The sequence below is a fragment of the Myotis lucifugus genome, unplaced genomic scaffold (assembly GCF_000147115.1).
Source record: "Myotis lucifugus unplaced genomic scaffold, Myoluc2.0 scaffold_0, whole genome shotgun sequence".
NCBI classification, from domain to species: domain Eukaryota; kingdom Metazoa; phylum Chordata; class Mammalia; order Chiroptera; family Vespertilionidae; genus Myotis; species Myotis lucifugus.
The window spans coordinates 6,334,121-6,350,411 of NW_005871048.1; the positions used below are offsets into that span (position 1 = coordinate 6,334,121).

Consider the following 16,291-nt stretch of genomic DNA (forward strand, 5'->3'; position numbering starts at 1 on the left):
GCCCTTGGGGGATGTCCACTTGCCAGCGGGGCGCAGACGCTAAGCTGCAGTCGGACATCCTTAGCGCTGCTGAGGAGGCAGGAGAAGCTCCCACCACCACCGCTGTACTGGCAGCCATCAGCCTGGCTTGTGGCTGAGCAGAGTTCCCCCATGTGGGAGCGTACTGACCACCAGAGGGCAGCTCCTGCATTGAGCGTCTGCCCCCTGGTGGTCAGTGTGTGTCATAGTGACCAGTCATTCCCAGTCTTTCTGCTCTTAGGGTCAGTTTGCATATTACCCTTTTACTATATAGGATAGAGGCCTGGTGCACGGGTGGGGGCTGGCTGGTTTGCCCTGAAGGGTGTCCTGGATTAGGGTGGGGGTCCCGCTTGGGTGCCTGGCCAGCCTGGGTGAGGGGCTGATGGCTGTTTGCAGCTGGTCACACCCCCTTCAGGGTGGGGGTCCCCACTGGGGTGCCTGGCCAGTTTGGGTGAGGGCTTGAGGGCCGTTTTCAGGCTGGCCGGCGACTGAAGCTCCCAGCCTCTCTTTTTTTTCTTTATATTCTGGGATTTATTTACCTTCTATAATTGAAAATTTGTTGCTGTCACTGGAGCTGAGAGCCGGGCTCCTGCTCGCTCCAGCTCTGTGGCCACGGCCTGCTGAAAGCAGGTATCTGGGGTTTGTTTAGCTTCTATAATTGAAACTTTGTTGCTTTCGGAGCTCAGAGCCGGGCCGCGGCAGGTGGGGAACCTTGGCTTCCTTCATCACGGGAGCAAGCAAGCCTCCTGCTCGCTTCAGCTGAGTGGCTGCCAGCCGCCATCTTGGTTGGGTTAATTTGCATATCATGCTGATTAGCCCATGGGAGGCATAGTGAAGGTACGGTCAATTACCATGTTTGTCTATGATTAGATAGGCTCTTCCACCTGACTAAGCTGTTATTCTGTCTCCAGTGCTTAATGGAGACCTTGCTAGACTTTAATAGTAGGTATTACACTGTGATTGAATGATTACTTCTGAGATATCTACAACTCTAAGGACTAGAATACAACTGAGGGGGCTGAGTTTCAGAAGGAGGCAGTAAATGGTCAGGTAAAACTCATTTAAAACTTGACTTCTTAAGTAATGTCCCTAAATCTAAAAAGCAAAATTACAAATGTAACTCACATATGGAGTAATAGCTGAGTTGGAAAGTTAAACTAGTAGCTAAACTGGTGCGCAGGAAATTCAGGCAGATCTCCAAGCAGGTGTCCCCAGGGGTAAGCTGTGACACTTGTTATGGAGGATGCAGAGACCAGGAGTCCCTCCTGATGAATGGCCTGGACAGGCCACCCCTCATTCACACAGTAAAGCTCTAGAGCAGCGGTTCTCAACCTGTGGGTCGCCAACCTGTGGGTTGCTACCCCTTTGGGGGTCGAACGACCCTTTCACAGGGGTCGCCTAAGACCATCGGAAAACACATATATAATTACATATTGTTTTTGTGATTAATCACTATGCTTTAATTATGTTCAATTTTAATTATGTAACAATGAAATTGGGGGTCACCACAACATGAGGAACTGTATTAAAGGGTCGCGGCATTAGGAAGGTTGAGAACCACTGCTCTAGAGGCACAGCCACTTCTCATGGGGGTGGCACCTCTCGTGTGTACAGACAGAACAAACCATCTATTAGGAACTAACCCTCCCCACACCCACCTCCCAGTCCCTCACCTCCCTCCACTCCCCACCCCTTGCTGATAGCCTCAGGAGGAAATCAGGATCCTTGTCTAATAACAATAACAAAACAACCCCTGATATGCCTATGTTAGCCCTGTTTTGCATCTACACAGAGGATTGTGGATTATAAATACACAACATGCTCTAGCATACACTTCCACTGAGGACATTCAGGACTTAGAAGAACTTTTCTAAAACACCCACATTCTTACGCACTTACTTAACAAGACTGCTGGAGCCAACACCCCGGCCCGGCCCCTACAAGCCGACTGTGACATGTGTGGGTCAAAGCCTGCGGGCCACTCCATACACGACCAGAGCAACACGCTGTCATCGTCCACTTGGGCCTTGGACCTAGAGCAGTGGCATTTTTTCCCCAAGCAAACTCCATGGAGGTTAAGTCAAAGTCAAAAGAGAAACTACTCTCAGATGTATTGCAATGAGAGCCATTTGACTTTCTTAGCTGTGTTTGGTCACAGAGATCACTTTAAACAACATGTTGAACAGGATTAAACACATGAAGCCAACTTATCTGTGATGATGTCAACTACTAATAACCTAAAGACTAAAAAATATGGAAGCTGTAACTATGCGATGATTTTTTTAAAACCTAGGACCATATAATTCTAAATTTGTTAAAAAAAAAAAAAAAAGAGACACTTGGACATTTACCTCAAAAAAATTTGCCATATCTGGTTTGGCTCAGTGGATAGAGCATCAGCCTGTGGACTGAAGGGTCCCAGGTTTGATTCCCAGTCAGAGCACATGCCTAGGTTGTCGGCAATTCCCAGTAGGGGGTGTGCAGGAGGCAGCCAATCGATGATTCTCTCTCATCATTGATGTTTCTATTTCTCTCTCCCTCTCCCTTCCTCTCTGAAATCAATAAAAATATATATTTAAAAAATTTTTAAACTAAATATTATACTTTTTTTAAGAAAAAGCATAGGCATTCCTTTACTTCAACAACCTATCATTCTCATTTAACACAGCAAGAGAAGCTGCGTTAAACTTAACCCACATAACCCAAGAATTCATACGAGCTGCAAAACACAAACCTAAGGTCTCCTTTCCCTACCGTGCCATTCACCCTTGGTAGGACCAACTACACACAACATTCATACACTTATGCTTTGAACTGCAATATGCATCCTACAAATATATCTTTTAATGTACTTACTGGGACATACTGTATACCTAGGAAAGGAAGAGAGCCAGAATATCTCTGCATAGTGAATGGAGAATTTTAATTAGAAACAGTAGTCCAACACATGGAGCGTCATCATAAGTGAGGCAGAGCAGGAGGTTATCAAAAATGTAAAAATTTAGTCCTGGCCTTGTGGCTCAGTTGTTTGGAGCGTGGTCCCATGCACTGAGGGGCTGCCAGTTCGATTCCTGGTCGTAGCACATAACCGGGTTGCTGGTACAGGCTCCGGTCGGGCTGCACGCAGGAGGCAGCTGATCAGTGCTTCCCTCTCACATCAGTGTTTCTCCCTCTTCGTTTCTCTCTCTCTAAAATCAATAAAACATTTTTTAAAGTGTAAAAATTAAGAAACACACTCTTCTCAGAGTAATTATGCTTTAAATTGAAGGTGCCTGGGGCAGATACACTACGGTAAACCAAAATTTAAGGATAAGTAAGAAACAATACTCAACATTATAAACATGGCCAAAAGCTCCCAGGTTTTAAACTCCATTCCACATGGCCTTTCTTTCATCCAACAAAGATGAACTGATGCTGTGCAGGTACCTCACACACAGGACAACTGATGCACAAAGCATCATCTGCAGGTCGGAGCTCACAGACCAGTTGGGGAGACAGACTCACTCACTGATCATTATAACACAATGCAAAGTTGGCATAAGAGACATAAATAGGCTTTAAGCATGCTGTATACAGTACGGGGAAGGTGCAGACGTGAGTGCAACTCCATCTGGGGCAGGTAGGCAATGATTCACAGAGAAGCAAGTTTCTGAGCTGGTACTGGGTTCCCTGTTTATAGGGCAGACATGGTCCCAGAGGGTGAGCCTGCTCCAGGACTAAGGGACAATAACTGCAAAGTGCAACATTAACGAACTGATATGTGTTGAAACTCAGCTGAGTCCTGGGGAAGGGGAGATAAAGGGAGAGGGGACGGGTTGAGAGGAGGTCAGAGAGGCAGACAGGGCTTTTCTTAGCCATGCCTACAAGTCTGACCTTCGGACTATAGTCTGCTAAGAGGCAGCAGAAATATTCAGAAGAAAAGGAGAGCCTACTGCAGAAGAGTGAGGTGGCACTGCCACCATGAGTACCTGGGAACATGGAGGAGAGTGGGGCATGGACAACAGATGTTTCTGCTAAATAGTCAAATGCCCAGATGAGGAGGCGACAATGATTATCCTCATGTTTTATACTAGGGGCCTGGTGCACGAAGATTCATGCACGGGGGGTGGATCCCTCAGCCCGACCTGCACCCTCTCCAATCTGGGAGCCCTCAGGGGAGGCCTCTCCAATCCGGGAGTTTCTGTCTGTCTTTGCAATCATATGAACGAATTGTCTGAGACCCCAACCCAGTTTGGTTTTGTGCTCACAGAATAGTAGAGGTCTGTTTTTTTCCCTTTGCTTCATTGGTGGAGATTTCTTAGAAGTTGCAGGATATCTTCCCTTTAATTTTTCCTAGACACTCTGACTTTATTTATGTCTCTCACCTTTGCTTTCCCTCCATCCCCCACCCGCAACAGTAACTTGCTCCAGGCTCACTTTGCTCTAGTGCAGTGGTTCTCAACCTTCTGGCCCTTTAAATACAGTTCCTCATGTTGTGACCCAACCATAAAATTATTTTCATTGTTACTTCATAACTGTAATGTTGCTACTGTTAGGAATCGTAATGTAAATATCTGATATGCAGGATGGTCTTAGGTGACCCCTGTGAAAGGGTCGTTCGACCGCAAAAGGGGTCACGACCCACAGGTTGAGAACCGCTGCTCTAGTGTCTAGGACAGTGATGGCGAACCTATGACACGCGTGTCAGAGGTGACACGTGAACTCATTTTTTTGGTTGATTTTTCTTTGTTAAATGGCATTTAAATATATAAAATAAATATCAAAAATATAAATCTTTGTTTTACTATGGTTGTAAATATCAAAAAATTTCTATATGTGACACGGCACCAGAGTTAAGTTAGGGTTTTTCAAAATGCTGACACGAGCTCAAAAGGTTCGCCATCACTGGTCTAGGAGATCCTGCAATGCGTCTGCCACCAGAACTACGATTCCCAGCATTCCTGGTGCTCCCCGTGCTCTGGGCTTCCGCTTCCAGTCCAAGGGCTGCAGAAACGAAAAGTACTGAGAACTTCAGCCACCCCACTCCAGTGGCATCCCTGGGACCCAGATACTCGGCGCTTGCACATGTGCGCACTGCCAACAGGCCCGCCATCTTTGTTGGGTTAATTTGCATACTCATTCCTGATTGGCTGTGGGGTGTCATGAAGGGAAAGTCAATTTACATATTTGTCTACTATTAGTGTAGATTGGAAACCTGGGTAGATGGTGTTACCCAAATTCAAAGATACGTCTGAAACTGAGGTACCTATGAGATCTGGATGCAGACACCCCCAGTAAGAAGCAAGACGAGGCAGTGGTTCCGAATGAGCCACACATGTGGCGGAGGGTCCTGGGAGCAGGCATTAACTGGGCACTGTGTTACCTCCGGAGGCCAAGGTCAGGTACAACAGGAACAAGTGTACAAGACACTCCCAGGGAGAGAAGGGAAGCTCAGATCTTGGAAGACAAATCTGTGAAGTCCAATGGGCAATGGCAGGAGACAAAGCCAAAAGAGTGAGAGGCCAGACCTCACACTGGAGTAGAGTGTGGGACAAAGACAGCAGAGCAGCGACAAGCCCGGGACTGGGGCAGTAGTGGGGCTGGGACACCTAAATATCTACGCATGACAGCCCCTCTAGACCAGACTGGTCTTCCCCAAATGCTAAGACCACTTATTATCTCTTTATTTTGTTTCCAACCACATGGCAGTTTTCACTGTCGGAACTGCAATTTCTTCAAATAGCCTAAAAATTCCTACAGGAAAGAAACTGCATTTTATAATTTTTAGTAAAAATTCTCCTTAGTACCACCCCTAGTATAAGGCATAAAGCAGGAACATAATAAATACTTGCTAGATGTGAAGAAAACAAGTTATATTTCAAGAAATCCAAAACCTAGGTAATATGAATTACCTCTTTAGACTAGCAAAGTTTGTCCTTTTAAAATATGTAGGCCACTTCTCCTCTCAAAAAGGAGCAATACTTATATGAGTAAAGGAATAAAATGATGGCTCTTGGGTCTTTGACAGGTAAGATTTTATCTTTCTCCAGTTACACTTTCTAATACCACAGGATGCCCATTTCCATATGGTTGTACAGAACTGAAATTTACACATAGTTTCTAGTTCGTAGACTGAATTTCCATTGACCTCACGATAGCAAGAGAAGTAAGTTCATTCAGGCTACTGTTGCTACGGCCCACAGCAAGCCTCCCTTAGAACAGCTGTTGCCAGAACCCTGCCAACAAGGGGTTTACTACTCCAGCTCCAAGGTCACCAGGACGCCCAGCCAGGGGATGCGGAAACCGACAGCAGTACAAGAGCAGAGCCCGCGGCCTCTTTCGGGCAAGGCAGAGGTCTCACCCTGGAGGCTGCCAGCAGGTGGTGAAATGGCGATGGGAATGAATAGCAAAGGGTTTTCAAATCAAAGGGAAATGGCACCAAGAAAAAGCAGCTCTGAAAAATGGCCAGGACAGCCCACCACCGATAATGCACACACACTGTGAGCCTCTAGCCACTGTCCCACACTCACCAACGGATGGGGAACCCTTACAAGGCCCTCTGACTCCAGTTCTTGGACTCTGATTCGAGAACTGCCCCATCAATCACATTTGGCTTCCTGTTTAATTCCAAGAAGCCCTGTAGACCCATGGTTCTCAATGCTGGGTGCACATTTGTGACCTGCAGAACAGTTTAAAAATATCAGTGTCCAGGCCTCTGACCAGACCAACTAGATCAGAGTCTCTGGGTAGGAAACAGTATAAACAGACACATCTACCCATCATCAAGATTTAAGAGATGTTTACATTTTTCCATATTGACTTTGATTTCACTTTTTCTTTTAAGAAGCGAAATGTGATTGATTCAGCTAAACCCATCTTTAACCTTCACAACAACACTGTCTCCCTTTTCCCAGGCCAGGGAACTAAAAGTCTGAGCTCGGCCCATAAACACACTGGGAGCCTGGTGAGCCGGCCAGGGCTCTGTTCCTCAGATGCAGGCACATGGCTCACTGCACTGCAACACTGCCTGCAGGGGTTTTAATTACTCATTTAAAAACTTATAAATGGAAAGGAAATTCGAGTAAGCTCCACTGTTTTTAACTGCACATTATATCTTGCAGCCAATTTCCCCCTTGCCATCGCATAGAAGACACCTCCATTTTATCATGTAAATCAGGAAAAGTGAGGTCAAAGATGGTTTAGCACGGACTCTGTAGGGCACATAGGTACACTGTGTCCCCACGAAGCTACTCTTAGCCACTCTGCATGAGAGTAACATCAACTTTCTTCTGAACCGAAAAATCACACAAATATTTCAGATAACAGAACACAATCTTCATACACACACACACACACACACACACACACAGCTTTCCAGAACATTTGTACAATTTGGATTTGTATTACTAAACTTAAGAAAGCATTCTAGGACACTGCTGATCTTAACATCTAAGCTCCTTGTAATTGAATAAGTGAGCATCTTGACCCCTCCGCCCCCCAAAATAATAGAAGACAAAAAGCCAAATACTTGCATTTCTTAAAAAGGGGTGAGCAAAAGCGTCAACCCATAAAAAAAGGATCAGATAGTTAAAGAATTAAGGCCCACTGATATTACTGGAAACATGTTCAGTGAACAACAGTTTTTTTCTGTCACAGAAAAATTTAGAAACCTCAAGAGTAGCCTAATGAATATGGAGATAACATTACTTACTAAAGGAAACTCTTTAGTGGCAAATATGTATGTGCTTGCACACACACAGATTTATGCATGCATCTTATTAGGAGATTTTTACAAACACTCTCAGATCGTCACAGCTGACTATTTGGAAGGAAGAAATCCTCACCCTTTCCTGCAGAAGAGAGTTTCTAGCAATAAAGTTCTGACAGGAGAGTGACATACGGTCATGTTTTCTTAAAACAGCCTACGAAGATAACATTTTTAAATACAAAAAGGAAGGAGTAAAAATATTCTTGCTTACTTTGGGGAGATCTCTTTTTGCAAAAAAAAACACAAAACACCTGTAATGCTACTTAATTTTGGAAATGCACTTAGTGACATATTTCATTTCCATTTAATGTACACAGTGACACCTACTGGCATACTGATGAGGCAATGAAGACAAGATTGGGACATTCAAACATAGGCAGAGGCCTCTGAAATACAACCCTCTGTGCATCTCATGTTAAATGACAGTGAAGTGCAATATTCTACAATGCGATATTGATCTAATGACAGAAATAAGCCAGGGGAAAGCCCACGTTCCTGTTTTTCCATTTTAAGTTACTGAGCACCGTGAGACCAACACACACAGAACCCCGAAGTCTGTACTTACGCGTTCACTTCACAGTTTTCAAAAACCATAAGCATTTATTTTTGGTGGTTGAAGTTAAACCTCAGATCTCGCTAACGTCAATATGTTTGGTTGAGGGCAGTCCCATAACGTGTTAATATTTTTTAATGATAAAAACCAAGAAAATAGCAGCTGGGAGGAGTTAGCTGCTTTTATAAACAAGCTGTGGCCTATTATAAACAAGCTGTGGTCTGTCACAGAAACACGGAAAGACTTGTGAGACTTTTTTTTCTTTTTTACTATATATGCTATTGTTGAATTTGGCCATGGGATGAGAAATTAACTCTAGATGAAGCAGGTGGAAAGAATATGGGCAAGTGAGTGGAGTATCAGTCAGAAGTCTGGTAAACTATAGGTGGTCTAACTTTAAAAGAGCAACAGAAGGGTTGGGGACAGGAGGGGAGGTTTCTGAGATGACAGGAATGGTGGCTGCCCTGGAGGCCACCGCGGTATGAGAGCAGACCCAGCCTTAGCCAACAGCAACCAAATCGCCCCAGTGAGACGGAGCAAACAGGTGTGTGGGAAGTTCTGTCTGTGAGGTCAACTTGTTGACAGAATGCAATTATGTCAAGAGGAGGGGATGCATCTCGCATGCCCAATGGGGTTGGCTAGGATAGCTCCATGTGCTGCTGAGCTGTCCCAGGCTGAGTCAGCAGAAGAGAGTGCTGGGATCAACTAGCCATGTCTGCCATGGGTAAGGAGGAGGAAAATGTGCTGAAGACCTGCAGCCCCCTTAGCCTAAAGTTAAAAGGCAGAGAAACAACTCTGCCTCATAACCTCACCTCTTTCCAGCCTAATTTTCTCCTGTGTATTTGGTTTTGCCCTTGGTTTCGAGGGAAGCTGATTTTGAAAACAGTCCTATCCTGGCTCTAAGAAGGGGAGATTTTCTTTGGCTAGCTGGAGAGACATGGTGAGGGTGCCAGGGACAATCGCGGAAGCAGGGCACACGGCCCTGGCCAGGGAGGGGCTGGTGGTGCTGCTGGGACACACTTTGCAGAGGTCTCCTCTGACAGGGGTGACAGGTGGTCTCCCCCAGCGGAGGGCCTTTAACACAAACAACACAGCCCCAGTGGGGCTCTGGGTCAAGTCACCAGGACTCAAAGGTGCCAACACCCTTGGCTCAAGGTGTGGGGTAAGAGATGGAGGGAGTGTGTGAGTGTGTGTGTGTGTGTGTGTGTGTGTGTGTGTGTGTTGTTTTGTTTTTTTTTTTTTTTTAGGGGGGAGATGCGCCCTCCGGGGTGTGGCCTTTAATCCAGATTCTAAAAAACTTGATTTGGGAAAGAAGAGGAGCCACCTCACCATTTTGGCGAGAGGAAGGGAGAGGGATAGAGTGAGAAACATTGATCAGCTGCCTCCTGCACACCCCCCCCCCCCCCCACTGGGGATATGCCCCCTGACCGGAATCGAACCCAGGACCCTTCAGTCCACAGGCCGACGCTCTATCCACTGAGCCAAACCGGTCAGGGCCAGGGAAACACATCTATTGGTTGCATCCGAGGTACATGCCTTTGACCAGAATCAAACCTGGGACCCTTCAGCCTATGCTCTACTCACAGCCAAACTGGCTAGGGCTGGGCAGCTTTATTGAGACAGTATTGGTCCTTGAAAAGGCCCAGAAAACTTTTCAGAATGTGTGATGCAAAAAATTGAAACTAAAATGATATTTTGCTTTTTTATCCTCAAAGTTGGTTTTCTAATTGCATAGCTGAATGAACAGAAGCCCATGCGAGTTTAAATGTTGTTTTTTAAAATCCTTTTCTTATGTATTTGTGAATTATAATAAAGGTGACTATATACTTAAAAAAAAAAAGAGAGATGGAGGGAATTATCTCAGGGCAGCTGGCTCCTCAATCTGACCAGCAATGGACTCACCACCAGTAAATTATTTGACCTTTAAAACCCGGCTGTAATATATTCCATTAGAGATGACATCGTGTTAAAATTTACTGGATGTGCTTTGCCTGAAATTAATAAAAATCAGGTAAGTTAATTATGAGTAAGTTCATGGCTAAACCTATTCCCTGGGTTGGTTTTTTTCCTCTGTACTTTTCTGTCTTACAACTTTTCTATTACAAATACATATTTACAACTTTTAAGTAATTTGTGTACACAGTAACATAGCAAATGCATAGACAAGTCATTATAAGCTAAGCAATACTTTCCTGCTCCAACCCAGAAGCAAGCCCTTACTCTCAGGTCTTACGGTCATTACTTCCAGAACTGGATTAATATGCATATTCTTCCACGTCTTGATTTGTCAACCTTAAAAAATATCTAATGATCCCCACATGAAAGATGAGGATTTCGCTGATCTTTTTACTCCCCACTCTGCTTACCCCTCCCCGATATATGAGAGTTATTTTACTTTAAGGTCTTCCACTGGTTACTTTTGTAACTTGAAATAATGCTTTGTACTTTTAAACTTCTCCCGAACCTTTCTCACCTTCTACCATCCATCAGCTACTCCTTCGCTTCTATACTGTTGAAAGTCCCTAATATTTATATTGTTTTTTGACACCACCAGGAAGTTTTCACTCCTTGCTCATAAATTGATTCTAAAAGCTGAAAAATAAACAGGGTTTATGTTATTTTGAAATGTTATGTATGGAAATCAAAGTAGCATGCGAGGGTTATTCACAATTACACAAACCATTAAGAATTAAGCACCATTGCCTGACTGGTTTGGCTCAGTGGATAGAGCGTCGGCCTGTGGACTGAAGGGTCCCGGGTTCGATTCCGGTCAAGGGCATGTACCTTGGTTGCGGGCACATCCCCAGTGGGGAGTGTGCAGGAGGCAGCTGATCCATGTTTCTCTCTCATCGATGTTTCTAACTCTCTATCCCTCTCCCTTCCTCTCTGTACAAAATCAATAAAATATATATTTAAAAAAAAGAATTAAGCACCATAAGAACAAGATACTAATATGAAAATAATTATGAGAAAGCAATTAGGGGGGAACATGATGAAACAAAAGATCACCATTTCGTACACAATTAGTAAAAACTATCATCTCTAAGTTTTCCATACGTTTCTTCTTTTGGCCTAATTAAAATAAAATGTAAGCTATCCTTGAAACAAGTTAACAAGATTCACAAAACTGTCGTTCAGATAGTATTTATTTGAAACTTTCTCTGAAATTTAAAACCTATAGTGTTTGGGGGGGAGGGTGACCCCTGCAGAATAAATGACAAGTGGAACTAGGCAATGGGGCAGTCACAAGGGCAGGACAAACCTATATAATGAGGAAGGAGACTTCAGAAGAGAGAGGCCAAATACTGCTCACAGTCAGCTGGAAAACTGTAACCAAAGAGTCCATGTGCTCAATTTCTAAATTCCCTGAGTCAATATATATACAGTCTAGGTGTAACCACAAACCTGAAATCAAAACAGTAATCATCACGTATGGATACACATACACATAATTTGCAATGAATGCCAACATACACAGAATAGGCTTCTACATTAAATATTCTGTCATGCCATGCAGTAAATAAATGGAACTAAAAAGGAATTTTGATGTATTATACATTAAATATGTGACTCTACAAAGAGTATTTCAAAATCAAATAAATTCTCTGAAAACCAAGGTAACCAGTTCCCCAAAACAAAACCATATTTGTGTGTGTGTTTTTATGTAGGAATGAAAATTAGATATAAAGTTAAAGAAAGATAAAATAAATAAACCACACTATTTTGGCTGAAGAGTACCAGTAAGAAAAGAAAAAAAAACACCTCCTTAACTATATTTTACCTTTTAAAAGTGCTGTTAAACTAAAATGATTTCTTGAAACCTAGCACTTGTAGCTCAATATATTAGACATTGATTTATTGAAGAGCATTTACCTTCACCTAAAAGGTTTCTTTTTATTTTACTTGGAAGCAGGACTGCAGCATAATATGCACTCCCATATGTTTGTCTCATCCTGCTTTTATGAGAATGTGCATTTAGATACTCAAAATTCCTGAAAACATCTAGATTAAATTAAACTACTAGGTATGGGCCACTTCTGGAAACTTCCCTCCACTAGACTCTAAGCATTTGAAGGGCAGAAAATACACCTTATTCTTCATCATATCACCAAGTAGTCTAAGACAATGGCTTGTCCAGAGCAATTGCTCATTAAACATTTCCTGCAGGAGCATTCTTTGTAAGAGCAAAATACCTAAAACTACCCAAATGCTCAGGCATTGGAGACTAGTTGGATAAAATGATACAGAAGTACCATGCAGCCGTTACAAATGAGGAGGATGCTTATGAACTCATAAGGAATATTCTCCAGGATATATAGACTGGAAAAATAATCAAGAATGGAAGATTATTAATAGTATATTACTTGTTATGAAAGGAACAATAAGAAATGGATATAATAAGAGATGGTGATATATCAGGGATAACTGAGTGTGTGTACATACAAAAGAGAAACTCAACAAGTATAAACCTGAACCCAATAAAAGGTTACCTTTAGAAATGTGCAGAGGATGCAAGGGTAGCAAGACTTTTCAAAAAAATCACGTCTGAGCTATCACCGTGAAGCTGTAGGTCTCCTTGGTCTCTCCCTTACCTATGACCATCTGTACTCCTGACCCTCCTGAGACCAACCACTTGGTCCTCCCGGTCCTCAAGCACACACTACACCCAGTTCCATTTCAGTGCGTTTGCTCTTCCTTCTCACAAACCCAGAATCCTCCAAACCTGGGTCTACATGCAAAATCCACCGATTCCTTAGCTTCCTACTCATCCATGAAAGTCAGGGCCCCGGGTGCTGGATACTGGGTTAAGTTGAGGGCTGAGCCTCGGCTGTAGCCTTTCCTGCTGCCCTAAGTTCCTAGAAATGACATTCGAGGTATATTTTGAAATAACAAATCTATGTCCACATTAGAAAACAGGAAGGGCACTATTAATAGACCAAAAACTGTCACAGATAACTAGGCATTATTATAAGGGACTGAAGGAGAAAACCACAAATCTCTGAGCATGCACTAAAGAGGATGATACAAAGGTGGGGGGCGGAGGGGGCTGCAGGGCATACCAAGCCCAGAGGTGAAAGGCACAGACACAGGAGGGGCCGGGGGCAGGCTGTGAGCAATCGGGTCTGTTCCAGATGGAACACAGAGAATAAGTTTGAGGAGAAGAGGCGGGAGACAAGTGGGAAGAAAGCAACACCCAAGAAAATGGGGGAGCCCTCCAGCACAGAGGGCTGGTTGCTGACGTGCCCCCATCCAGCCCTATAAATCCATCTCCCTTCTTCTGTTGATCCTCACAAAGGAAGGGCGCCGCTCCCCTACTCAAGGCCAGCCCTTCACTTGTGCTTTTAAAAAACAACCGTTCGACCTGTTTACTTCTAAACTGCCTATACCCATCTCATTTCAAATATATGTCTTTTTCCACAAAAACATGCCTCTGAAATGGCCAATGGATTCTTAAGAATATATGTGCCAACCTGGTACAACTGTCAGAGTCATTGTTGGTACAAATGTACTTTTCTTTCTGACGTGGATGCATTTTTCTAAGGAGCCAGGTAGACATCTTCGGCTACCCATTTAGAGAGGCGAACACCTCCCACTAGAGCACAGAGCCCTCAGCAGAACGATGCTCCTCACCTTTGGTAACCACACAGCTCCCCCTACTCCCTGGTACCTGTCATTCAATCTCCCATCCTCACTCTTCCAGCCAGACTTTCTCTTAATCTTCACCTGTCACCCTTTACACTCCCTATTTCTCATTCTCTGTTACTGAAGTTTAAGGTGAGTCATCTTAGGTTGGGCTGTAATTATTGAGTACAGACTTTATTGAGCCAAATAATGTTTTGTCAGGTAAAGAAACAACTAAAGCTAATTCAATAGAACAATATGTAGAAAAAAATTTAGAATTCATGTCAGACCAACTTATTCCTATAGGAACCCAAAGAAAAGTTAGAAAATGTTCATATACAAGACTTCCAAATTCTAATTTCCTAAGTTAAAATGGATACTTGCATATTCAGCTGAATAAATCAAATAGTGTTCATTAATACTCTGACACTAAATCTGCTTCCTCTACAGACCCAGTGAGATTACCACAGAAAATATATATCAATCCAGCCAGGCAAAGTTCTGTAGGAATCAATGATGTGACAATCTTGAGTAATACATTTCTGACAGTTTTGAAAGCTTATTGGATATATTAACACTTTAATGTAATACACAAACATTAATAGAAATCCACAGAGTTATGGCAGAAGCTAACCATCACTAAAGCAACCAATTAATCAAATTAGTTTGAAATTTGAAAAGAAAAAAAAAGGCAATATTCAGAGAGATAGGCCATTTGTTCATTTCAAGACCCATCAGAGATTTAACTAGATCCTAGCCATATATAACAAATACAGAAAGATGCTAATATTTGCAACTTAAAGAAAAGGGAAAACCTTAAATATACAGAAATACAACTGAACAGTTTCAGCTTCGGCAGGAGGGCATTTGGAGATGTGATTTAGAGGGATTCTCAACTCTTCTTGGGTTCACAGATTTGCAAACCTGAAGACCTCTGTGGAAACAAACACATACCTGCAGGATTTTACATGCAATTTCAAGACTGGGAATCAGTGTTGAAAGACAGCTACCTCCTAATTTTTGGAACACTGACGAGCTAGTTAGCTGACACTGAACAAATTTCAGTAGCCACGTTGATTCCTCTTCGAAGGTCTCGCACTCCCTGCTCCTTTCTCTGCTTTCCTCCGCCTTGGCCTGCCCCATCCAGGCCTACACTCCGCCCAGCTTCACCCACTCCCTCTCCACTCCCACTTCTCCCTATCTACCCTCCCACCTCTACTGCTTTAACTGATCCAGATACGGAAATAAACTGCATATTTGGGTGACTTAACTAAAGTTTTATGTAAAAGCCAATGAACTGAAAACTTCACATTTACAGAGAGAGAGTGAGAGATTAATGGGGGGGGGGGGGAAGAGAGGGAATAATACTGTTTTCTAGGAAAAACGGAAGTTGTTTTATAGCTGGCTGTTCATTGTTGTCTCTGTATTTTTTCCCCAGGTCCATACTCGGGAAAAGTGCCTGTCCCCTGCCTATGACGATCAGGAGGATTTGGGGACACAGAGAGCCCTGAGCACCCCCAGCAGGACCTAGAGACTAAGACAGGAGCTTCTTCCCTGGTGAGCCAGGGCCAGGAGGCCAGGCGCCCAGGGCAGGGCGCTGGGACCAGAGTCTGGTCCACACTGAGATGGCACCCAGCCCAACCTCCGGGAGTCAGAGGGTCCATTTTGTACCCCTCTTTGAGCAGCCAGCACTGTCCATGGCTCCGTCATGTATTCTAAGTCATGAAAGAACAATGCTGTGGGACAAAGGTTAACAAGACACGTGGGTGTGTGGGAGGAGGACACTAAGGCAGCCACAGGCAGCTGCAGTTCATCTACAGAACCCACAGTCCCTGCACCGTGGAAATTATTTCAGTGATTCTTTCACGATTAGACAAGTCTTAAGACTCTTACGGCAAAGTCCATGAAGGTACCGCTATACACCCTTCATTTACTAGTACTGTGTGCTTTCTCTATGTCAGGCACTATACATAGAGAGGTCTAGGTAGAGATATTTGTGTCTCTATGTACCTATAATTGTATTTAAACCTCAAAATAGCCCTATGATGTAGCTATATAATCCCCACTCAATAGAGGAGGAATCTGAAGTTTAGCACATGGACCAAACTGCCCAGAGCCAAACTTACTGAGTCAGAGAGAGGGAGTTTAAACACAGATGCCTTTGGCTCTGGGGCCTGTGCTCTAAGCCTTCGGTTCTCAGCTTCTCCAGCTGTAATGCTCCTGTACATCCTCGGGGGTTTTGTGAGAACGAAGACTGCTTGGGGGGTGGGGCGGGGGGGACCGAGAGGGGCCACTGAGAATCTCACTTTCTAACAAGTTCCCACCACCGCTACCCATCCAGGGCCCACATT

General features: G+C 43.8%; 1 protein-coding gene across 1 annotated transcript in view; it reads right to left on the reverse strand.

Annotated features, from left to right (window-relative positions):
* SNX24 (sorting nexin 24) overlaps positions 1–12,593 on the reverse strand; it is a 100,006-nt gene extending 87,413 nt beyond the window's left edge. Inside the window, exon 1 of the mRNA XM_023743598.1 lies at positions 12,572–12,593. Coding sequence (XP_023599366.1) covers positions 12,572–12,574 — 3 coding nt within the window. The 5' untranslated portion in view covers positions 12,575–12,593. The remainder of the gene's footprint in view (positions 1–12,571) is intronic.
* Between the last annotated feature and the right edge of the window lie 3,698 nt (positions 12,594–16,291).